At 45.5% G+C, this 24,572-nt stretch overlaps 1 protein-coding gene across 1 annotated transcript; it reads left to right on the top strand.

Annotated features, from left to right (window-relative positions):
* Window positions 1-19,885: 19,885 nt before the first annotated feature.
* LOC141047473 (uncharacterized) lies at window positions 19,886-23,562 on the top strand. Its single transcript, XM_073542584.1, has 5 exons — window positions 19,886-20,093; window positions 20,786-20,922; window positions 21,052-21,247; window positions 21,815-21,974; window positions 22,085-23,562. Exons 1-5 carry the CDS (start codon window positions 19,886-19,888, stop codon window positions 23,481-23,483), a joined length of 2,100 nt encoding a protein of 699 aa, XP_073398685.1. The 3' UTR covers window positions 23,484-23,562.
* The last annotated feature ends 1,010 nt before the right edge of the window (window positions 23,563-24,572 follow it).

The following is a 24,572-nucleotide window of genomic DNA, read 5'->3' as shown; positions in this document are numbered from 1 at the left end:
CGAAGACTTTGCAAACCTTTCTCCGGTGGGACTCCATATCTGGAGAGAAGATGAGGATATCATCCAGATAGACCACACCAAAGAGGAAAGCATATCTCGGAAAATTTAATTTACAAAGTCTTGGAAGACAGCTGGGGCATTACAGAGGCTGAAGGGCATGACCAGATACTCATAATGGCCATCCCTGGTATTAAAAGCTGTCTTCCACTCCTCCCCCTCACGAATACGTATCAAGGTGTAAGCCCCCCGCAGGTCGAGTTTGGTAAACACTCTCGCTCCCCACAACCTATCGAACAGTTCCGATATCAGGGGCAGTGGGTATTTATTCTTAATGATGATGGCATTAAGACCCCTGTAATCGATGTAAGGTCGCAATTCTCCAGTCATCTTCTGAACAAAGAAGAATCCCGCCCCTGCTGGTGACATCGACATCCTTATAAATCCTCTTGTCAGATTCTCCCTGACATACTGTGACATGGCCTCTGTATTCCAGAGAGACAGGGGATACACATGGCCCCGGGGAGGCTCAGCACCAGGCAAGAGGTCTATAGGACAGTCATAGGGGCCGTGCGGCGGAAGAGTCTCTTGCGCTCTCTTGGAGAACACATCTGCATACTGCTGATAGTGCTTAGGGAGTGATGTAAGGTCTGCGGGGACCTCTGTGGCGGCAACCTGTACGTACTCCCTCTGACATCTACCCTCACAGGACTTGCTCCAACTAAGAATTCTCCCAGAGGACCACTCTATGTGGGGCGAGTGGCAATGCAACCAGGGGACTCCCAAGAGAACCTGATCGATGCGCTCAGGCATTATAAGGAGGGACACTGTCTCGTGATGGGACGGAGACAGCGAGAGCCTTAGTGGAGCAGTCTGATGGGTAATCTCCGAGGGTAGTGTCGAGCCGTTCACCACTCTGATGGTGACAGGCTGGGGTAGCATAACCAAGGGGATTGCGTGCCGTAGAGCGAAGGCCGAGGACATAAAATTACCCTCCGCTCCGGAATCCATGCAAACCTCTACCGCTAGAGTGGAGGAACCGAACTCTAGCGTTCCCTTGAAGGTTAGCTTGAAGGAGAATGGTGTGGTGTCTAGTAGGCCTCCTCCTATTACCACTAGACGCGAGCATTTCCCGAGCGCTGTGGGCACCTATTGGCTAAGTGACCAGACTGTCGGCAATGGAAACAGACTTTGGAGAGTTGGGCAGAGCGGGACTTAGACCCCGTATGGGACACCTCCATAGCCTCTGATGGCTCGGACGCTCGATTGGGAGGTTGCAGAGTTTTAGAGAAGGTTGATGCCAACCTAAATCTCTGTCTGGACTGGAAGCGTTCCAACCCACGTTGTAAGAAATGGAGATTAATGTGGGTGGAGATGGTAATCAGCTCCTCGAGAGTGATGGGAACCTCCTGAGTGGCCAGTGCGTCCTTAACGTGATCAGCCAAATCCCTCCAGAAAACCAGTATAAGGACCTTGTCTGGCCATTCCAGCTCGGAAGCCAGCGTCCGAAATCGGACTGCATACTGGCTGACCGGGAGCGAACTCTGTGTCAACGCCAACAACCGGAGCACGGTATCGTGTGTGACCCGTGGTCCCAGAAAGACCTGCTTCAGGGAGACTAAGAATTGAGAGGCACTCTGTACCATGGGGTCACCCCGCTCCCACAGTCGGGTGGCCCTCTCCAGAGCCCTGCCCGACAAGAGGGAGATGACAACCCCCACTGTTATGATGAGTCACCGAAGGAGGAAAAAACAAAATACCAGCTAAGTCCAGAAAAACCAGAGAGGTTGGCAGCTATCGGATTGCAGACCCCTGAACCTATCCACAACAACTAGCAGTAGCCGTTGGGGGTTCCTACGGCACCCTAGACCCCTCGATCACAGCCGGAGAACTATATAGCCTAAAGACAGAAAGGGGAAGAACTAAACTGCCCCAGAGCAGACCCCAAAGCAATAGGCAGCCCCCAACATATAATGACGGTGAAGCAAGATGAAAACACTAACACAGATAGAAAGATAGGTTGAGCAAATGATGGGACCCAAGCTAACTACATAGGACAGGATAGGAAAGCTGCTGTCTGCCATCCGCAAAAACCCTATCAAAATGAGCCAACCGGCTGATAGGAAAAACAGGCCCTGAAGTCGCTAGGCTTCAAAAGACTATATCAGCACTCAGGTATATTCTGAAGACAGAGCAAAATATCAACAGATCAGAGACAAAAATGGAATTCAGCTCACCCCCGGCCGGGGATGGCAGAACTCCCAAAAAACAAAGCAAAACAAAAACAAAACTGAAGAGTACAAAGCAGAGCAGAGCAACTTAGCTTTGAGATGCAGGAATCAGACTGGTCTCCAAGAATCCAGCAGGAAAATCACCAGCCAGGAGGAAGGGCGTCGGCAGCCTTATATCCAGTCCTCAATTCTAGCCACCCAGTCATCATCTAGCTGCCCAGGTGTTTGGTAATCAGTCTCACTACCTTCCTTCACTAGAGGAGGGAGTTCATCAGACCTCAATGGTGAAGGAAAAATGAACTCACAACACCCCACCTTAGCCCACTCAGAGGGGAATAGAGTGGCCAGCAGCTCTAACTGAATAGTGCACTGGCTCACGAAACCCCTTCAAGAGACACTATCGCCCGAGAACTTCTCGGGCAGCGGGAGGCGGGACAACATCGGGGCAGACATGGCAGTGTCGACACGAGAGGCAGCCTCCGCGGCTGCCTGGATATCGACCGCAGTAACATCCGCAGCTGAGGTTTACCGCTCAAGAGCTGATAACCTGCCCACCAGCTGCTGGATGTACTTTTGCAGACGCTGGTCATCCGTCATTGCTAGCCAGTCCCTGGTGCTAATATAATGTTAGGGACTGGCAGAACTCACCTAATTAAATAATCGTAGAGCCTTGGTGCGTTTGCAGTTCGGGGTCTACCGTGCAGAGGTGTTAACTGCTGTTAACAATAACAGGCAGTGTATGGCAGGGAATAGCCAAACTCATGCGGGTTAAAGTCACCCGGTGTGTACTGAGGCAGACTTCACAGAGTCTACCCTAACAGGCGTAGGAGCCGTAACCTGTTAAGCCTCACAGACTACAGCTAGGAGAGCGTTAGTGTGTAGTCACAGGACGCTGCCCCAAGACACGGGGTCAGTGCCCCTCTAGACCCACTCACGTACGGAGCCACTACTGCAGTGCCAGGTGTAGACCCTTAAGGAATGCTGTATCCTGTAAACAGCCACAGGGTGCAGCAGGCAGTTGCTTACTGCACTGAGTGTGTACAGCGCCACACTGATGGATGCCACTAACCAGCCTAAGACTATAGCTGGAAAGCGCACTATCTGCTCACGGCGCCGCTTTGACGGACGCTGCTGTAATGCGGTACCGAGGTGCCATATGCTGAATGGTGCCCTCAGGTGCTACTAAGTAAATGGAGCTGAGAGCACTGCAGTGCCAGAACTCGGTGCTGACTTAAAGCCCTAAATCCTACACACATGCGTATCAAAGGGAGGGGAAATATAATAAGTCATTCACCAGAGTCAGACATCCATCATCAAACACACACTTCAGCAACAAATCTCTATATTAGCGCATGGCCGGGCGGCCATGCAAACCTTTTATAGCTGCAGCCTTCCGGGACCTTCCTGGTGGTCCAATCGGAGCACGTGACCTCCGACCTACAATGAGAGGTCGTCCCACGGGCATGCTCAGTAGGGGAAAAGCAAGACTTAGTCCCAGGAGCGTCTGATTGCTGCTGACTCAGGCATGATACAGTAGTAGAGCCAGAAGGAGCAACCAGACGCCTAGCATTAGCCTGGGCAAGGCACTGGGACTAATGTCTCTGCTGAGAAGCCTCCTCTCCGGCTGGAGGGGAATGGAAAACCACAGGAGGCAAGGCTCGAGTTCCCTCCTGTGCAGAGGCAGGAACCCGATGCCTAACATTACCCCCCCTAGGCCCCCCTCCCCCTGAGCCTCGCTACGCTCAAAGGCCGCAATGAGTAATGGAGCGTGGATGTTCTCCACCGGCTCCCTGGTCCCATCCTCTGGGCTATGACCCCTCCAATCCACCAGATAATACTTTTTCCACGTACCACCTTGCAGCCCACAATGGCGTTTACTTCAAACTCATCCGAAGACAAGCTTGATGTCCCGGCAGATGACTCGAAGAACCGGGACATGTGAACGAGCTTTAGGAGGGAAACGTGGAAGGTATCAGTGATACCCAGGCGTGGGGGAAGGGTCAACCGGTAGACCACAGGGTTGACCTGTTCAAGGACCTTGAAAGGACCGATGTAGCGAGGTGCGAACTTAGTGGACTCGACCCACAGCCTAATGTTATGGGCGGAGAGCCACACTAAGTCGCCAGGAGCACTGGTGTGCATCGGCGGAGACCCTCATTCTCTCCTTGGAGGCTGGATGGCATCCTGAGTGCGGTCCCAAAAGTCACGTGCCTCCACCACCCAGTCTGCCACCCTAGAATCGGCATGGGAACAGGGACGTGAGGATGCTGGCTGTAATTGAGAAGGAATGGGGTCTGACCAGTGGAATCAGCCACAGCATTGTTCAGCACAAACTCCGCCAATGGTAGCAGGGATACCCAGTCATCCTGCCTTGCTGAGACAAAGTGTCGTAGGTATGTGACCAGGGTCTGGTTGTCCCTCTCTACCAACCCATTTGTCTCGGGATGATAGGCCAAGGAGAGATTCAGCTCAATGCTGCGGTATTGCGGTACCGAGGTGCAGTGTGCTGAATGGTGCCCTCATGCGCTACTGAGTAAATGGAGCTGAGAGCACTGCGGCACTAGGCAGTAACAGAACTCGGTGCTGACTTAAAGCCCTAAACCCTACACACATGCATAACGAAGGGAGGGGAAATATAATAAGTCATTCACCAGAGTCAGACATCCATCATCAAACACACACTTCAGCAACAAATCTCTATATTGGCGCATGGCCGGGCAGCCATGCAAACCTTTCATAGTTGCAGCCTTCCGGGACCTTCCTGGTGGTCCCATGGGAGCAGCATTGGGACCTGATCACGTGACCTCCGACCTCCAATGAGAGGTCATCCCACGGGCATTCTCAGTAGGGAAAAGCAGAACTTAGTCCCAGGAGCGTCAGATTGCTGCTGACTCAGGCATGATGCAATAGTAGAGCCAGAAGGCGCAACCAGACTCCTAGCATTAGCCTGGGCAAGGCGCTAGGACCAATGTCTCTGCTGAGCAGCCTTCACTCCGGCTGGAGGGGAATGGGAGACCGCAGGAGGCAAGGCTCGAGTTCACTCCTGTGCAGAGGTAGGAACCCGACGCCTAACACATACAGTAGTTTTCTCCCACATATGGAATATCAGCATACTCAGGACAAATTGGACAAAAACTTTTGGGGTCCAATTTCTCATGTTACCCTTGGAAAAATAAATAAATTGGGGACTAAAAGATCATGTTTGTTGAAAGAATATGATTTTTTTATTTTCCTGCCAGGGCGTTATAAACCTCTGTGAGGCACTTGGGGGTTCAAAGTGCTCACCACACATCTAGATAAGTTCCTTGGGGGGTGTAGTTTCCAAAATGGTGTCACATGTGGGGGATTTCCACTGTTTTGGCACATCAGCGGCTGTCCAAATGCGACATGGCGTCCGATCTCAATTCCAGCCAAAAAAGTCAAATGGCGCTGCTTCCCTTCTGAGCTCTGCCATGCGCCCAAATAGTCGTTTACCCCCACATATGGGGTATCAGCGTACTCAGGACAAATTGAACCAATACTTTTGGTGTCCTGTTACCCTTGGGCAAATAAAAATTGGGGGTGAAAAAATATGATTTTTTAATTGTACGGCTGTACGTTATAAACTTCTGTGAAGCCCCTGGGGGTTCAAAGTTCTCACCACATATCTAGATAAGTTTCTTGGGGGGTCTAGTCTCCAAAATAGTGTCATTTGTGGTGGGTTTTCACTGTTTTGGCACATCAGGGGCTTTCCAAACGCAACATGGTGTCCGATCTGAATTCCAGCCAAATTTGCATTGAATAAGTCAAATGGCGCTCATTCCCTTCTGAGCTCTGCCATGCGCCGAAACAGTGGTTCCCCATCACATATCAGGTATCAGCGTACTCAGGACAAATTGCACAATAACTTTTGCAGTCCAATTTCTCCTGTTACCCTTGGTAAAAATAAAAAAAATTGGACCTGAAGTATTTTTTTGGGAAAAAAGTTAAATGTTCATTTTTTTAAATATTCAAAAAATTCCTGTGAAGCACCTGAAGGGTTAATAAACTTCTTGAATGTGGTTTTGAGCACCTTGAGGGTTGCGGTTTTTAGAATGGTGTCACTTTTGGGTATTTTCTATCATATAGACCCCTCAAAGTGACTTCAAATGTGATGTGGTCCCTAAAAATAAAATGGTGTAAAAATGAGAAATTGTTGGTTACCAAATTGTGCTGATGTAAAGTAAACATGTGGGAAATGTTATTTATTAATTTTTTTTGTGTGCCATATTTCTGTGATTTAAGGGCATAAAAATTCAAAGTTGGAAAATTGCAAAATTTTCAAAATTTTTGCCAAATTTCCATTTTTTTCACAAATAAACACAAGTTATATGAATGAAATTTTACCACTAACATGAAGTACAATATGTCAAAAGAAAACAGTGTCAGAATCACCAGGATCCATGGAAGCATTCCAGAGTTATTACCTCATAAAGGGACAGTGGTCAGAATTCCAAAAATTGGCCCGGTCATGAGCGTGCAAACCACCCTTGGGGGTTAAGGGGTTAAAAAGCACTTTTTCTAAAATTTCATATGGTGTGCTGCCTCTATCTTTTTTTATTTTCTATTCATAAGGACTGTTATGTGCCTGGGAGGCTTTGAACCCTACTTTTTCCTGTGCTGTTGTTTCTTATTTTTTATCTATCTATCTAGTCCATCAGAAAAGAAAGCAGCACACCATGTTAGTTTTTAATAAAATGTTTTTTAATAGCCAGAATTCTTATCAGTCGGTCTTACAAAAATTTCAGTCTCCAATATATTCTCTTTATATTTAATTAATATATCCAAAAATTGGATCTCCTTTTCAGAATATAAAAGAGTGAAACCAATATCCTCATTCATAGTATTAAGAAACCCATGAAAAGTCTCCAATTCAGCAATAGTGCCTGTTATGATGAGTCACCGAAGGAGGAAAAAACAAAATACCAGCTAAGTCCAGAAAAACCAGAGAGGTTGGCAGCTATCGGATTGCAGACCCCTGAACCTATCCACAACAACTAGCAGTAGCCGTGGGGGGTTCCTACGGTGCCCTAGACCCCTCAATCACAGCCGGAGAACTATATAGCCTAAAGACAGAAAGGGGAAAAACTAAACTGCCCCAGAGCAGACCCCAAAACAATAGGCAGCCCCCCACATATAATGACGGTGAAGCAAGATGAAAACACTAACGCAGATAGAAAGATAGGTTGAGCAAATGATGGGGCCCAAGCTAACTACATAGGACAGGATAGGAAAGCTGCTGTCTGCCATCCGCAAAAACCCTATCAAAAAGAGCCAACCAACTGATAAGAAAAACAGGCCCTGAAGTCGCTAGGCTTCAAAAGACTATATCAGCACTAAGGTATATTCTGAAGACAGAGCAAAATATCAACAGATCAGAGACAAAAATGGAATTCAGCTCAACGCCGGCCGGGGATGGCAGAACTCCCAAAAAACAAGGCAAAACAAAAGCAAAGCTGAAGAGTACAAAGCAGAGCAGAAAAACTTAGCTTTGAGATGCAGGAATCAGACTGGTCTCCAAGAATCCAGCAGGAAAATCACGAACCAGGAAGAAGGGCGTCGGCAGCCTTATATCCAGTCCTCAATTCCAGCCACCCAGTCATCATCTAGCTGCCCAGGTGTTTGGTAATCAGTCTCACTACCTTCCTTCACTAGAGGAGGGAGTTCATCAGACCTCAATGGTGAAGGGAAAAATGAACTCACAAGTGCCAGTCCAAAGGAGGAGGACATCATCAATGTATCTCCACCACCCGAGCACATGCTCAAAGTGGTGGGACACATAGACCACGTCCTCCTCCAATGTTGCCATAACCAAGTTGGCATAAGCCCGCTCCATGTTGTCACCCATGGCTGTCCCTCTCATTTGAACAAAAAAATTGTCCCCAAAGAGAAAATAATACCAATAATACCAATTCCAACAATTTAATCAGGAAAATTCTTTGATCAGAAGTAAACTCAGTTTTAGATAAAAATCTATCAACAGACCCAGATCATGGCTAATTGACATATATAATGATATCACATCAAAGGATGCAAGGATCACTTTCTCATTTAGATGTATATCCTGTAATTTGCATAAAATATTGGTAGTATCCAATATAAATGATTTTGTTTTCTGACATAATGGACTTAATATTTTATCAAGAAAGATCCAATGTGGTTAAAAATGGAACCTCTACCCGACGCAATCGGACGGCCTGGAGGATTAATCAGGGACTTGTGTATCTTAGGCAAAATGTATATGATTGGTGTAATCGGTTTTTTCACCAACCAAAATTTATCGATATCCTCATCAATTACTTTTTCAAGAAGTGCTTCATTCAAAATTTTTTTCAATGACTATGATTTTGAACTTAGGATCGTTGTCCATTTTTTTATACACTTCCACATCAGACAATTGCCTCCTAATTTCAGCCCGATAGTTTATTATCCATGACAACGACAGCACCACCCTTGTCTGCTGACTTAATGGTGATGCTGTCGCTGCCTGCCAATCCAAAAAAAGACTTGTATTCATTACTCCTAATGTTGGGATTTTTTAATCAAACCTGAACCTGATTATTTTTGAAAGCCTCCACATCTCTATTAACTGCCAAAATGAATGCTTGAATAGCAGGCACATTATCTATTGGTATGAAATCACTCTTGTTAGACAAATCACAATCCCGCAATTTAAAAGTACCCACATTTTTCTCTAATATTGTAATATCCTGTGTACAAACAACATTATCAACAACAGTTTTCCTATGATCAGAAAACCAATGTTTTAATTTTATCTGTATAAAGAACCTATATAGTTCTTTTTCTAGCTTAAACCAGTTAACATGACTGCTAGGGCTATATGAAAGCCCTTTTGACAAAACATCAATTTCAACATCAGCCAATGATCCAAATGAAAGGTTTACCACAAGATCTAGTCCTTTCTTTTGGTCACTGCAGGTCGTTGTGGGTTGATCCGTGTTTTCTGATGTTTTTCTTTTTTGTCCACGGTGATGCTTTCTCCCTCCTCTTCTAATCCTCCGATGCATTCCTCTAGATGGTGCCTTTGTGTCTCTGGAAAAATTATTAGTATTCAGAAAATCAAACAAGTCTCTATTTGTAGAATTTAAGGAAAAATAATGACCTGGCTTATTAGGCAATTTCTTTTCTCTATACATTTTGCTAGAATCATTTTGCCAATTGTAAATCTTCCCCATTCGATAATCCTCCATGTCTCTCATCCATTTACATCTCTTTACTTCTTCTAATTCTTCCTTAAATTTATGCAACCGGATTTCAACCTTCTCCTTGAATTTATCAAACATCTCCATGCCCAGCACATCTTTCAATTTTTGTTCAGTATCCACAACATTTGTTTTAAGCATTGCAAGCTCTTGCTGAGAAATTCCATATTCAGAAGCAATGTGTCCAAAGCATATTTTTTGGACAAAGAAAAAAATTTTTCACAAAAAAATTCATTCCCAGAAAGAAGATTAGGGTGAATATTAGACCGGAGACCCCTGGTGTAGTGAAACCTCCACCAGGGGGAGCTGGTGAGGGAAGAGAGGTTACACACTAAGAGCAGCAACCCTGAGCAATAGCACAGGTGCCACAGGTAACGAGAGAGAATAGTCAGACGAACAGAGTCAGAAACTAGCAGGAGCAGACGTACCAGAAGGAGCAGCAATACACGTAGTCAAAATACCAAAGCCGAGAGTCAGAAAGCCAGAATATGAGCACGGGGTCCAAAACGTGAGACGAAATACGTGGTCGGGGTACAAGCCAGGTAGTCTGATGCCAGAGATGGAATGTAACAGCAGAGACGAATACCAAGAGACGGGGTCAGAAATCAGTCTGGGTCATACACGTGAATATCAGTCAAAGGCAGAAGGATCACCAGGGTACAAGGGTCAGCGGCTCTAAACTGCAAGCTTGAGCTATCACTAACACTGGTCAGCAGGCTATGAGGGATTGAAATAGCCCAGCTAGCTCCAGAACGAGGCTGAGGAGATTAACCCCCGCATGACCAGTCTGGAGTGAAGACAGCAGAAGATAAACTCCGGACTGGACCATGACACCTGGGTTTCCTTTTATGTTTATAATATTCCCTTAATGTGGTTAGATGTAACTGGAATGTAATAATATGTTTTTTTTCATATGTATACTTGCGTTTTAAGTCCACCGCAGATGGAACATCCAAAAATGTGGCATCACCTTCAATTGATCAAAGGATTCTCTCCTCATCCTCTAACGTGTAACTAAATGCAATGGGCATGTTAGTCTCACCACCGATTGCAGTCATGGTGAAGCAAAAAAGTTTAAAAAAAAAAAAAATAAATAAAAATAAAATATTTGTGCACGCTAATTCCAGTGAGTATATGTAGAAAAAAATTGAAAAAACAGCACAAAATAGAAAAAGGATTCGGAACGTAATAATACGTTTTTCTCATATGTATACTTGCGTTTTAAGTCCACCACAGATGGAACATCCAAAAATATGGCGTCACCTTCAATTGATCCAAGGATTCTCTCCTCATCCTCTAACGTGTAACTAAATGCAATAGGCATGTTAGTCTCACCACCGATTGCAGTCATGGTGAAGCAAAAAAATTTTAAAAAATAAATAAAATAAAATATTTGTGCACACTAATTCCAGTGAGTATATGTAGAAAAAAATGTAAAAAACAGCACAAAATAGAAAAAGGATTCGGGTGCAGGCCCTCCAGGTACATACCAAACCTCAAGATAGTCCATCAAAAAAGAAAGCAGCACACCATGTTAGTTTTCAATAACATAGAAAAAAGCACTTTATTGAAAACTAACATGGTGTGCTGCTTTCTTTTTTGATGGACTGGAGGTTTGGTATGTACCTGGAGGGCCTGCACCCGAATCCTTTTTCTATTTTGTGCTGTTTTTTAAATTTTTTTCTCTATCTATCTATCTATCTATCTATCTATCTATCTATCTATCTATCTATCTAAAGAAAACAAAAAGCAGCACCTTATAAAAATAGCCAGCTGTAAAGCTTCCAAGGTACATACCAGTCCTTGTAACATATAGAAAAAACAGAAGCAGCACACATCACAGTGCAAAAACTGGGAGAGTGAGATTTTTCAGAGCTCCCCCATTGCCGGTATAGAAAAAGTACATGATTGGATAAGGTACATCGATGATGTGATGTTCGTTTGGGATAGTTCCATTGATGAACTTCATGAGTTAATGTCGACATTGAATAAAAACGATTTAAATATTCACTTGACGTATACGTACGGACGAAAAGTCAATTTTTTGGATATAGATGTTACGGTTCAGGATGATGGATCAATCCTCACCGACATCTATCATAAATCCACAGCGACAAATTTGATCCTCCATGCTGAATCATCCCATTTAGGATTTATTATTCAGTCCATTCCCGTGAGTCAGTACCTAAAGGCAAAAAGAATTTGCTCCATAGAACAAGCCTTTCAAAATCAGGCTAAAGATCTATATTCTAGGTTCCGAGAAAGGGCGTATGGCCATAGGCAAATTAGATATGCATACAAAAGAGCACAGAGCATCTCACGTAATCAGCTTCTGTATAAAAAGAAAGAAGTTCGGGATGTGGATTCTAAAACAGTAAGGTTGATTACACCCTTTAATGAGCAGTGGAAACAACTTTCAAGTGTTATTCATAATCATTGGGGAGTTTTACTAACTGACCCAATTTTGAATAGGACCCTATCTAGCAGGCCGTGCAAGAGGTCAAGGAATCTATCGGACCTGCTAATCCCTAGTCATTTTTCCTCAAAAAAAGAACAGAAAGGTTTTTTGGGGGATATCCAAGGCTTTTTTCCTTGCAGAAAATGCAAAGCTTGTGCTAATACTATGAGAGGGAAGGAATTTCAAAACACTGATCAGACTCGAACATACTCTATTAGAAAATGCTTGACCTGTTCTTCTAAGGGACTTGCCTATTTGGCCAAGTGTCCGTGCAACAAAATATATATTGGAATGACCACGAGAGAGTTGCGGATAAGAATACGAGAACACATCCGGGACATTGAGAGGTCAAAAGAAGCCGAGGAGACTGAGCAATAAAAGACCCTTCCTCGACATTTCAAAAAGTGTCATAATTCTGATACAAATGGCCTCTGGATAATGGCCATTGACCAAGTATCATTGGGGATGAGGGGAGGAAATCTATTTAAAAGATTGTCGCAAATAGAAAGTAGGTGGATTTATAGACTTAATTCCATGGTCCCTGGGGGTTTGAATGAAAGTCACGGGTTTGGGTCCTTCTTATAAATGCATGGGTATTTTTAGCCTAGGTGTTTTTATGTGTTATTTATATTAGTATTTTTATTACAGTATCTTTTTGCGGATACATCTATGGTGCGTAGGATCCTGGTGATGAGTCTTCATGGTCCTGAGATTGAGAAGAATGAGGTTCCGTGTGGATATCATCCAATGGGGATATTTCGTCAAGAAAAATGGACTTGTTGCACGAAAATTGTTCAGTAGTTTGTTTTTATATTGAACAAAATTTGTTTATATGTCTTCAATGTAACCGTCATTAGCGTAATATTGTTTACTAGATTAAGGCCCGATGCTATCGCATCGAGAGGATAGTGACACACCTCTTGCCATGTTAACCCTCAATACACACACACCTCCTCAACACACACTCCTCTCACCTTTCACCATCTCCACTCACATCCACTCACTCTTTCACTCCACATACGACCCTTTCTCTCACTCCGTCTCTCATACTCACACTGTCATCGTCGCTGCTCCATGATCCCCGACATCTTCTTCCGCCGGCGCCATCCTGGATCCCGACGTTGTCCACGCCGGCGACATGTTCTTGCGGCCATGCCATCTTGAGTATTCTGAAATCCTGCGAGTGGACATTAGTGGAGATAGTGAAAGGTGAGAGGAGTGTGTGTTGAGGAGTGGTGTGTTGAGGGTTAACATGGCAAGAGGTGTGCTGTGACGTCACCAGTTACAACTGGACGGAAGTTGTTACAACCCGGAAGCTGCTTAGCGCATTTATTATAGTAGATTAAGGCCCGATGCTATTGCATCGAGAGGATAGTGACACACCTCTTGCCATGTTAACCCTCAATACACACACCTCCTCAACACACCACACCGCCTCAACACACACTCCTCTCACCTTTCACCATCTCCACTCACGTCCATTCACTCTTTCACTCCACATACGACCCTTTCTCTCACTCCGTCTCTCATACTCACACCGTCATCGTCGCTGTTCCACGATCCCCGACATCTTCTTCCGCCGGCGCCATCCTGGATCCCGACATTGTCCACGCCAGCGACATGTTCTTGCGGCCATGCCATCTTGAGTATTCTGAAATCCTGCGAGTGGACATTAGTGGCTCACCATTGTCATTTTGAAACACGACTGCTACTTCACTGACAGTGGGATTATTGTAGCGTCGAGAGTCTTGAGTACGATCTTGTTTAATAGCCATAGTGATGTTTGGCATGACAGTTCCGTTTTGTACATTTTTTATTTTCTTTACATCGTAAGCGTTGTTCGTTTGCGGTAGTGGTATCGAGAATGTAAAGTTGGGCAAATGCGCGTTGCTGGTCATCTGAGGGATGTAGTGTTCCAGTTCTATGATAGATCTGGCCATGTATGCGGAAACAGCATGGGCCATATCCAGGAGGTGGTGAAATATTTGCACCCATGGAGGCAAAAGCAAAGAAACTGTTAATACTTCGAATATTATCCATGAAATTTTTGCTAAATTCACTTTGCCCTTTCAGCAAATGTTTAAAGACATCAGGATATTGTAGTATGGGTACATGGACTTTACCCTTCTGACAGCAGAGCGTAAAGTTGTTATCAGAAGGTATCTCTGCTACAAAATGCAAAGCTTCGCAATGCTCACATACATGGGTCATGTCACCACAGCTGTGTTCGGTAATACTATTTTCATCATTAGTGAAAATGTGAGGTTGTAGTAGAAGTGCATGTCCAACCGATGGGGTGCGCCTAGTTTTGAGACCAACGTATATTTGTCTTGGTTGCACTTTCTGCGGGCTAACTGCAGCTTGTATGTGAAGAAACTGTGCGTTGGTATTGACTAATGGTGGTATTGATAGGGCAGAAACAGATTGCTGATTAGTTATGTCAGTGAACGGCATATAGGATGAAGTGTGGTAGTAACTTGTTCCACATGCTGATGTGGAAGCATCCTGTTGTGAGTCTACTAACAATGATGAGGAAGAAGCCGTCTGTTGTTGGCGGTGATGGCGTGTAGAGGCTTCTTCAGCCAATGTAATAGATTTAGAGTTAGGGGATTCGTGTGTGAGACAACGGCGTTTATAAGCCTTAATCTTGTCAAGTCGATGCTGTTTTTCCTCAGGAGTCTCATTAGCACGGCGTTGTTTTTGTCGTAGTGCTAAAGCTGCTTTCCTTTCACTGGCATTGGCATACTGTGCATTGGTATTGAATGGTGGTCTTGATAGGGCAGAAACAGATTGCTGATTAGTTATGTCAGTGAACGGCATATGGGATGAAGTGTAGCAGTAAATTGTTCCACATGCTGATGTGGAAGCATCCTGTTGTGAGTCTAATAATAATGATGAGGAAGAGGCCGTCTGTTGTCGGCGGTGACGGCGTGCAGAGGCTTCTTCAGCCAATCTTATGGATTTAGAGTTAGGGGATTCGTGTGTGAGGCGACGGCGTTTATAAGCCTTAATCTTCTCAAGGCGATGGTGTTTTTCCTCAGGAGTCTCATTAGCACGGCGTTGTTTTTGTCGTAGTGCTAAAGCTGCTTTCCTTTCACTGGCATTGGCATACTTTTTGTTATGACTCATGTTGGCACAGGTAAAGGAGTCTATTTGGCAGTTATCTGGCAGTGAAGAAGGCGTCCTGGAGTATTGTAGAGTAAACAGATACTAATTGACCCTGTAATTGCCCAGCAGTAGTTATGAAGTGGTAGTGGCAAATTGGCCCTGTAGTTAGACACCGGCAGAGGAGCAAGGCAGCAGTAGTTATGGCGGTAGAGGCAAATTGGCCCTGTAATTAGACACCGGCAGAGGAGCAATGCAGCAGTAGTTATGGTGGTAGAGGCAAATTGGCCCTGTAATTAGACACAGGCAGTGAACAGTCAGAGGAGCAAGGCAGCAGTACTTATGGCGGTAGAGGCAAATTGGCCCTGTAATTAGACACAGGCAGAGGAGCAAGGCAGCAGTAGTTATGGCGGTATTGGCAAATTGGCCCTGTAATTAGACACCAGCAGAGGAGCAATGCAGCAGTAGTTATGGCGGTAGAGGCAAATTGATCCTGTAATTAGACACCGGCAGAGGAGCAAGGCAGCAGTAGTTATGGCGGTATTGGCAAATTGGCCCTGTAATTAGACACCGGCAGAGGAGCAAGGCAGCAGTAGTTATGGCGGTATTGGCAAATTGGCCCTGTAATTAGACATCAGCAGAGGAGCAATGCAGCAGTAGTTATGGCGGTAGAGGCAAATTGATCCTGTAATTAGACACCGGCAGAGGAGCAAGGCAGCAGTAGTTATGGCGGTAGAGGCAAATTGGCCCTGTAATTAGACACCGGCAGAGGAGCAAGGCAGCAGTAGTTATGGCGGTAGAGGCAAATTGGCCCTGTAATTAGACACCGGCAGAGGAGCAAGGCAGCAGTAGTTATGGCGGTATTGGCAAATTGGCCCTGTAATTAGACACCGGCAGAGGAGCAATGCAGCAGTAGTTATGGCGGTAGAGGCAAATTGATCCTGTAATTAGACACCGGCAGAGGAGCAAGGCAGCAGTAGTTATGGCGGTAGAGGCAAATTGGCCCTGTAATTAGACACCGGCAGAGGAGCAAGGCAGCAGTAGTTATGGCGGTAGAGGCAAATTGATCCTGTAATTAGACACCGGCAGAGGAGCAAGGCAGCAGTAGTTATGGCGGTAGAGGCAAATTGGCCCTGTAAATTAGACACCGGCAGAGGAGCAATGCAGCAGTAGTTATGGCGGTAGAGGCAAATTGATCCTGTAATTAGACACCGGCAGAGGAGCAAGGCAGCAGTAGTTATGGCGGTAGAGGCAAATTGGCCCTGTAATTAGACACCGGCAGAGGAGCAAGGCAGCAGTAGTTATGGCGGTAGAGGCAAATTGATCCTGTAATTAGACACCGGCAGAGGAGCAAGGCAGCAGTAGTTATGGCGGTAGAGGCAAATTGGCCCTGTAAATTAGACACCGGCAGAGGAGCAATGCAGCAGTAGTTATGGCGGTAGAGGCAAATTGATCCTGTAATTAGACACCGGCAGAGGAGCAAGGCAGCAGTAGTTATGGCGGTAGAGGCAAATTGGCCCTGTAATTAGACACCGGCAGAGGAGCAAGGCAGCAGTAGTTATGGCGGTAGAGGCAAATTAGCCCTGTAATTAGACACCAGCAGAGGAGCAAGGCAGCAGTAGTTATGGCGGTATAGGCAAATTGGCCATGTAATTAGACACCGGCAGAGGAGCAAGGCAGCAGTAGTTATGGCGGTAGAGGCAAATTAGCCCTGTAATTAGACACCGGCAGAGGAGCAAGGCAGCAGTAGTTATGGCGGTAGAGGCAAATTAGCCCTGTAATTAGACACCGGCAGAGGAGCAAGGCAGCAGTAGTTATAGCGGTAGAGGCAAATTGGCTCTGTAATTAGACACCGGCAGAGGAGCAAGGCAGCAGTAGTTATGGCGGTAGAGGCAAATTGGCCCTGTAATTAGACACCGGCAGAGGAGCAAGGCAGCAGTAGTTATGGCGGTAGAGGCAAATTAGCCCTGTAATTAGACACCGGCAGAGGAGCAAGGCAGCAGTAGTTATGGCGGTAGAGGCAAATTAGCCCTGTAATTAGACACCGGCAGAGGAGCAAGGCAGCAGTAGTTATGGCGGTAGAGGCAAATTAGCCCTGTAATTAGACACCGGCAGAGGAGCAAGGCAGCAGTAGTTATGGCGGTATAGGCAAATTGGCCCTGTAATTAGACACCGGCAGAGGAGCAATGCAGTAGTTATGGCGGTAGAGGCAAATTAGCCCTGTAATTAGACACCGGCAGAGGAGCAAGGCAGCAGTAGTTATGGCGGTAGAGGCAAATTAGCCCTGTAATTAGACACCAGCAGAGGAGCAAGGCAGCAGTAGTTATGGCGGTAGAGGCAAATTGGCCCTGTAATTAGACACCAGCAGAGGAGCAAGGCAGCAGTAGTTATGGCGGTAGAGGCAAATTAGCCCTGTAATTAGACACCGGCAGAGGAGCAATGCAGTAGTAGTTATGGCGGTAGAGGCAAATTGGCCCTGTAATTAGACACTGGCAGAGGACAAAGGCAGCAGTAGTTATGGCGGTAGAGGCAAATTGGCCCTGTAATTAGACACTGGCAGAGGACAAAGGCAGCAGTAGTTATGGCGGTAGAGGCAAATTGGCCCTGTAATTAGACACTGGCAGAGGACAAAGGCAGCAGTAGTTATGGCGGTAGAGGCAAATTAGCCCTGTAATTAGACACCGGCAGAGGACAAAGGCAGCAGTAGTTATGGCGGTAGAGGCAAATTGGCCCTGTAATTAGACACCGGCAGAGGAGCAAGGCAGCAGTAGTTATGGCGGTATTGGCAAATTAGCCCTGTAATTAGACACCGGCAGAGGAGCAATGCAGTAGTAGTTATGGCGGTAGAGGCAAATTAGCCCTGTAATTAGACACCGGCAGAGGAGCAAGGCAGCAGTAGTTATGGCGGTATTGGCAAATTGGCTCTGTAATTAGACACCGGCAGTAAACAGGCATAGGACCAAAGCAGCAGTAGTTATGGTGGTACAGGCAATGCCAAGCGTCCGCACAGCAAGTCGGCGTGAGGTAAATGACGCAATTTCACGAATGCAAGATGGCGATTCTCGCGAGATTACGCCGGCGCCATTTTGGATCCCGATGTCGCCCACGCCAGCGACATATTCTTGCGGGACGCCATCTTGGATGTCGTGAAGTCCCGCGATATTCAAGATGGCGTCGCCGCAACAACATGTCGCTGGCATGGGCGACATCGGGATCCAAAATGGCGTCGGCGTAATCTCAGAACTGATCCTGTCAGGGATTTTTCTAAGCGCCCGATGGGAACTGCAGGCGGCTTTGGTTGCTTAGGAGCACCAAGACGCTTGCGTTCCATGAGCACAAGGGAAAAGGCCCAGATTGATGACAGTCCTGAACCTGCGCATGCGCCGCTATACGACCTGGTCTTTGATTGCTTGTTAGCAATCTGATCTTATCTCCTATAAATACTAACACTGGGGCTGCTGTAGGCAAACGCCTCCTGAGGAAGAAGCGGTGAAACGCGCAGTGAGGCGGCAGGCCAGGGGAATCCTTGGTTTACATATGGCCAGATGTAAGTACAGTGCATAGTTCTAATTGCAGGCATTTTGCCCGATTTACATTATAAAGCACTAGAAGCAATTTGTATATTTTTTGATATGTAGTGAGCATATTTAAACACAGTATCCAGTTTGTATTGCATATTTGCTAGCACTGGAGCATTTTTTATGAGCTTATAGGATGCACTTTTGTTAGGACACATCTTGCCTGATTTGCACTATAAAGCACTAGAAGCACTTTGTACTTTGTTGGGATATGCAGTGAGCCTATTTAAGTGTAGTAACAAGTCTGTATTATACAGTATATATGCTAACACTGGAACACAATGCACTTGTGTTAGGACACTTGCAGGCTGAAAGTACATGCTTTCAGTCATTTAAATTTGTATTTTTATCTGAGCCATTTCTTTTGATTTAACCCCGTGTTACACACCCGCTTAGTGGGATATTCTGTTTATTGGTGTAATTTTAATATGTTTCAATAAAATTGTTCATATTTTTTCCTAAATACTTGTTGGCTTTTTTTGCTATAATTAGCTAGGAGAAGTGTGTGTGATTACCTTATAAAAATAGCCAGATGCAAAGCTTGCTAGGTACATACCAGTCCTTGTAACATATAGAAAAAACAGAAGCAGCACACCATCACAGTGCAAAAACAAGTAGCTTTAATAGCCCATCATGCAACATTTCGACTCTGTTTGTGAGCCTTCTTATATGTGTATATATATATATATATATATATATATATATAAAGCTCGATGTGTGTGTGTGTGTATGTTTGTATGTATGTGTGTATGTCCGGGATTGGAATCTTCAGTGTTAACTGAATTTTGCCAACGTAGGATCATCTATACAAAGACAGTGGAATTTCTTACTAATTCCCATCCCATTACCCCTGTCTTTTATATTTTACCTAAGGTGCATAAATCTCTGGTCAATCCCCCTGGGCGCCCTATAGTGGCATCCACTGAGTCCATTTTATCTCTTTTATCGATCTTTATTGAGAAAGTTCTGACACCCTTGATTAAAGACACACCTTCTTTCCTTTTAGACACGGGTGATTTTCTAAAGAAAATTAAGGAATTAGGTCCAATACCATCTAGAGCACTATTAGTTTCTTTTGACGTCAGGGACCTTTACACTTCCATCCCGCATGTCAAAGGCATACAGTGTGTTCACAGTCTACTTACTAAAGCCAAAGTTCATGACGATATCACCGACTTAATACTACGCCTCCTAAAGATAGTGTTGACACGTAACTACTTCATGTTTGAGGAGAATTTTTTCCTTCAAATCAGGGGCACTGCCATGGGATCAAACATGGCATCCCGGTACGCTAACACCTACATGGCCATGTTCGAGGATGAAGTAGTCTACACCAACACACTTTTCCAATTACATTGTCCTGTGTGGAAACGCAATATTGATGATGTGTTCTGTATCTGGACTGGTTCTTCTGAGTCCTTAGACACGTTTTTCAATACTCTCAATAAATCCTGGGCAGGCCTCTCATTTACTATGACCAACAGTGAGTCACAAGTTAGTTTCCTGGACACAATGATCATAAAAGATGGACATGGCAATCTAAGGCTGGTTTCACATTTGCGTTTTTTTGCGCTGGAAAAAAACGCATACGTGCGCATGCGTTTTTTCCCATATATTTAACATGGGTGCGCATACCTGCGCGCTGGCATGCGCACGTATGCGATTTTCATGCGCTGCGTTTTTTTGGGGTGTGCGTTTGTATTTTACAGACGCAGCATGTTGCATTTTTTGGTCCTGCAAAAAAGCGCATGCGCACGTATGCGCACGTTTTGCGCTAAAAATAGCCATTATAGCCTATGGATGCGCATACGTGCGCACTGGCATGCGCATGTATGCGTTTTTTTAGCGCTGCGTTTTTTTGGTGGTGTCCACTTGTTGTACTAGTTATAATCTTCTAAAGTAAAAAAAAAAAGTCTATATAAAGGAGGTGCCTGCCAAAACTCTGCCACTACTACACTGACAGATTGGAGAGCAGACAGTCAACAAGGAACCCATCTTCTATCAGCGAAGAATGTGAGTATATTACATTATATGCCTGTCCTTTTAAATTATGTATGTACTAATGATTTTTATTATTTTTACATGCAGTATATCTTCAGAATCCAAGTATTCCCCATCGCGGCAGGAATTGGCGCAAGCAGACCGTGAGGTGATTATTTTCGTGCATCTGGTAAGTATATCTGCTGCTTCTCCAAATCTCTTACGTTTTTTTCAACTTTTTTAAGACATCGTCATCATCATCTTCTGCGGACGGGACTAGTGAGGGCGAAGAGCAGGAGCAGCGAAGCCAAGTCCCGGTGGTGATACGGAATGTATGTATCAAATGATTTGTAATGTTCTTTATTTTTTATCTTCTATTTTTACTCTTTTTTATGTTTCTTTTTTTTGTAACTTTTTATTCAATTTAAATTTGATTATTCTAATGAATGTGTTTTGTCTAGGTTCCACAACGGGATGAAGACGTCTACCTGGATAATGAGCAGCTCATCAGCCTGGTCCAGGAGCGTTCGCCGTTGTGGGACAGCCGTGACCGGCTGTACAAGGACATTGTGGTGACCCGGCGGCTATGGAATGAGGTGGCCGCAGCGTTGATGGATGGCTGGGACAGCGCCACAGCATCCTCCAAAAAGGCGTTTAGTGAGTGTTTCCCTGCTCTGTATTGTGCCGCAGTGACTGTTGTCCTTGATGGCACTGTTGGGTTTCGTGCTAGGCATATTCTAGCAGGAAACCCAACAGTGTCATCGGGGTCTACAGTGACTGCTTTGAGTATTGTATTGCTACATTGTGCCGCAGTGACTGTTGTCCTTGACGGCACTGTTGGGTTTCGTGCTAGGTGTATTCTAGCAGGAAACCCAACAGTGTCATCGGGGTCTACAGTGACTGCTTTGAGTATTGTATTGCTACATTGTGCCGCAGTGACTGTTGTCCTTGACGGCACTGTTGGGTTTCGTGCTAGGTGTATTCTAGCAGGAAACCCAACAGTGTCATCGGGGTCTACAGTGACTGCTTTGAGTATTGTATTGCTACATTGTGCCGCAGTGACTGTTGTCCTTGACGGCACTGTTGGGTTTCGTGCTAGGTATATTCTAGCAGGAAACCCAACAGTGTCATCGGGCTCTACAGTGACTGCTTTGAGTATTGTATTGCTATATTGTGCCGCAGTGACTGTTGTCCTTGACGGCACTGTTTTTTTTTTACCAACAGTGGACAAAGTCCGAACACGTTGGCGTTCGATCAAGGACCGCTTCAACAGTGATGTTCGTGCTGAGGGCCAGGTTCGCAGTGGATCTGCGTCAAGGACCAGAACTAGATACCGTCACTATCACGCGTTGCAGTTCCTAAGACCGGTCCTTGCCACGAGATCGTAAGTATTATAAATTTTGGGTTTTTATTTTTATTAATCTGTGTTTTTCTAATCCACAGCTGATGCTTCTTGTAAAGGCATGGTAGTAATGATTTTCCTTTCTTCCACAGCACCTGGAGCAGCACCCTGCAACCTGGCCCTGGAGCGGTCCTTCCTCGGACGTCCTCTGACCCGTCCCAGCCATCCGACAGCCAGGAAGCACCTTGCAGGTCAGCCACACACACAGCTGGTGACCAGGAAGCTGGGCCATCAGGTGTTCCCCTGTCCCAGGTCTCTGCCACTGGTTATGCGGGCACTACCCGCCAGCGGCAGAGGGCCTTGGACAGGAATGTCTTGCCCGAGTTTATGCATTTGAGCGAGGCCTTTAATTCCAGCCTCAAGTCACTGTCCGACAGAGTTGAAAGCGGTTTTGCACTCATGGAACGTGGTTTTAACCACTTTGAACACCGCTTCAATTCTGTAGAACAGCGCCTTGACCGTCTGGAGGCCGACCTCAACAGACCAGCACACCATTTTTTTAGTAAGATTGAAAAGGGCATGGCGGAACACCTTAGTCCTGAGCAACAGCTGAATGTGCTGCAGGCCTGCAACAATGCTTTCATGCAGGCTATGCAGCATAATCGGTACGGTCAGCAGTCAGTGGTGTCATTTCCACCTGTGCCACCATTGACTCGCTTCACCTCACTACCGACTTGTGCTGCATACCACTGCACGGACACCTCTATTCAAAGCCAGGACACCCACCGTTACACCACCACAAGTCTGAGTGCAGCTGGTCACTTCACCGACACCACCATGGCAAGCGCTGCTCCTGTCTGGAGCACCACCGCCACTCCCATGCATGCGTGGAGCTCAGCCACCACTAGGCAAACATGGAACAGCCCTGCCGCTACAACAACATGTAGTAGCCCTGCCACCACCACTCCGCAAACCTGGACCATCACTGCCGCCACCAGTCCTCCTGCAAGGACGAGCACTGCCAACGAAGAGCAGCAGCAGCAGCCACCTCAGCAGCAGCAGCCACCTCAGCAGCAGCCACCTCAGCAGCAGCAGCAGCCACCTCAGCAGCAGCAGCAACCACCTCAGCAGCAGCAGCAACCACCTCAGCAGCAGCAGCAGCCACCTCAGCAGCAGCAGCAGCCACCTCAGCAGCAGCCGCCACCTCAGCAGCAGCAGCAGCCACCTCAGCAGCAGCAGCAGCCACACCAGCAGACGGGGGACCTACACTCAATATTTGCCCCTAGTTCAAGGCGAAATCTATCAAGGCGGGCATTGGGCCAAAGTCAGTCCAGGCACACAAGCCTACGGCGACATGCCATTACAACTAATGTACCTGAACAGATTTCCTCTCCTCCAAGTGTTCCTTGTTTAATTCCCTTAACTGGACTACCTTCCCCCACAAGTTTTGTTGCCCCTTCCCCTCAAACACCGTCTTCAACTGCAAGTGTTGCATATTCCCTGCACACCCCCAAATTGAAACCATCTGCCCCCAAACGCCGGAAAAAATAATTTTTTGGTTTATTTTTGTGATTAAAAATAAATTTACATTTGTGGTTCACCATTACAAAGTTTCATTAATGTTGTTTGCGCCGCTCACACACACTGATGGGTAAATACATCTTAAAAACCAACCCAAGGCCTTGTATAGTCATATGTGAAATAACACGGACTAGTATAGTCATACCAAGGCCTAGTGTAATAACTCGAGTTTTACCAACTTGGATCTGGTTTCATGAAAAACAAACTGTTGAAACTTGTCAAGTTTCACCAGTTTGTTTTTCGTGAAACAAGATCCTAGTTGGTAAAAATCGAGTAGGCCTTGGTATGACTATACTAGGCCGTCGTATTTCACATATGACTATACTACTAGCCCCAAGGCCTACTATACTCATATTTGAAATACCACGGCCTAGTGTAGTCATTCCAAGGCCTAGTGTAATAACTCTAGTTTTACCAACTAGAATCTGGTTTCATGAAAAACAAACTGTTGAAACTTGTCAAGTTTCACCAGTTTGTTTTTCGTGAAACAAGATCCTAGTTGGTAAAAATCGAGTAGGCCTTGGTATGACTATACTAGGCCGTGGTATTTCACATATGACTATACTACTAGCCCCAAGGCCTACTATACTCATATTTGAAATACCACGGCCTAGTGTAGTCATTCCAAGGCCTAGTGTAATAACTCTAGTTTTACCAACTAGAATCTGGTTTCATGAAAAACAAACTGTTGAAACTTGTCAAGTTTCACCAGTTTGTTTTTCGTGAAACAAGATCCTAGTTGGTAAAAATCAAGTAGGCCTTGGTATGACTATACTAGGCCGTGGTATTTCACATATGACTATACTAGTAGGCCCAAGGCCTACTATACTCATATTTGAAATACCACGGCCTAGTGTAGTCATTCCAAGGCCTAGTGTAATAACTCTAGTTTTACCAACTAGAATCTGGTTTCATGAAAAACAAACTGTTGAAACTTGTCAAGTTTCACCAGTTTGTTTTTCGTGAAACAAGATCCTAGTTGGTAAAAATCGAGTAGGCCTTGGTATGACTATACTAGGCCGTGGTATTTCACATATGACTATACTAGTAGGCCCAAGG

This window comes from Dendrobates tinctorius, unplaced genomic scaffold, assembly GCF_039654945.1.
Source record: "Dendrobates tinctorius isolate UK_male_01 unplaced genomic scaffold, ASM3965494v1 ptg000127l, whole genome shotgun sequence".
In the NCBI taxonomy this organism is placed as follows: Eukaryota; Metazoa; Chordata; class Amphibia; order Anura; family Dendrobatidae; genus Dendrobates; species Dendrobates tinctorius.
This window is presented reverse-complemented; position numbering and strand designations above follow the sequence as displayed.

Coding starts and splice junctions, on each gene's coding strand:
- LOC141047473 (XM_073542584.1), top strand. CDS start 19,886: ATGGCATCCCGGTACGCTAACACCTACATGGCCATGTTCGAGGATGAA. Junction 20,094..20,785: donor CTCATTTACTATGACCAACA/GTGAGTCACAAG, acceptor GCATCTGGTAAG/TATATCTGCTGCTTCTCCAA. Junction 21,975..22,084: donor CCGGTCCTTGCCACGAGATC/GTAAGTATTATA, acceptor TTTCTTCCACAG/CACCTGGAGCAGCACCCTGC.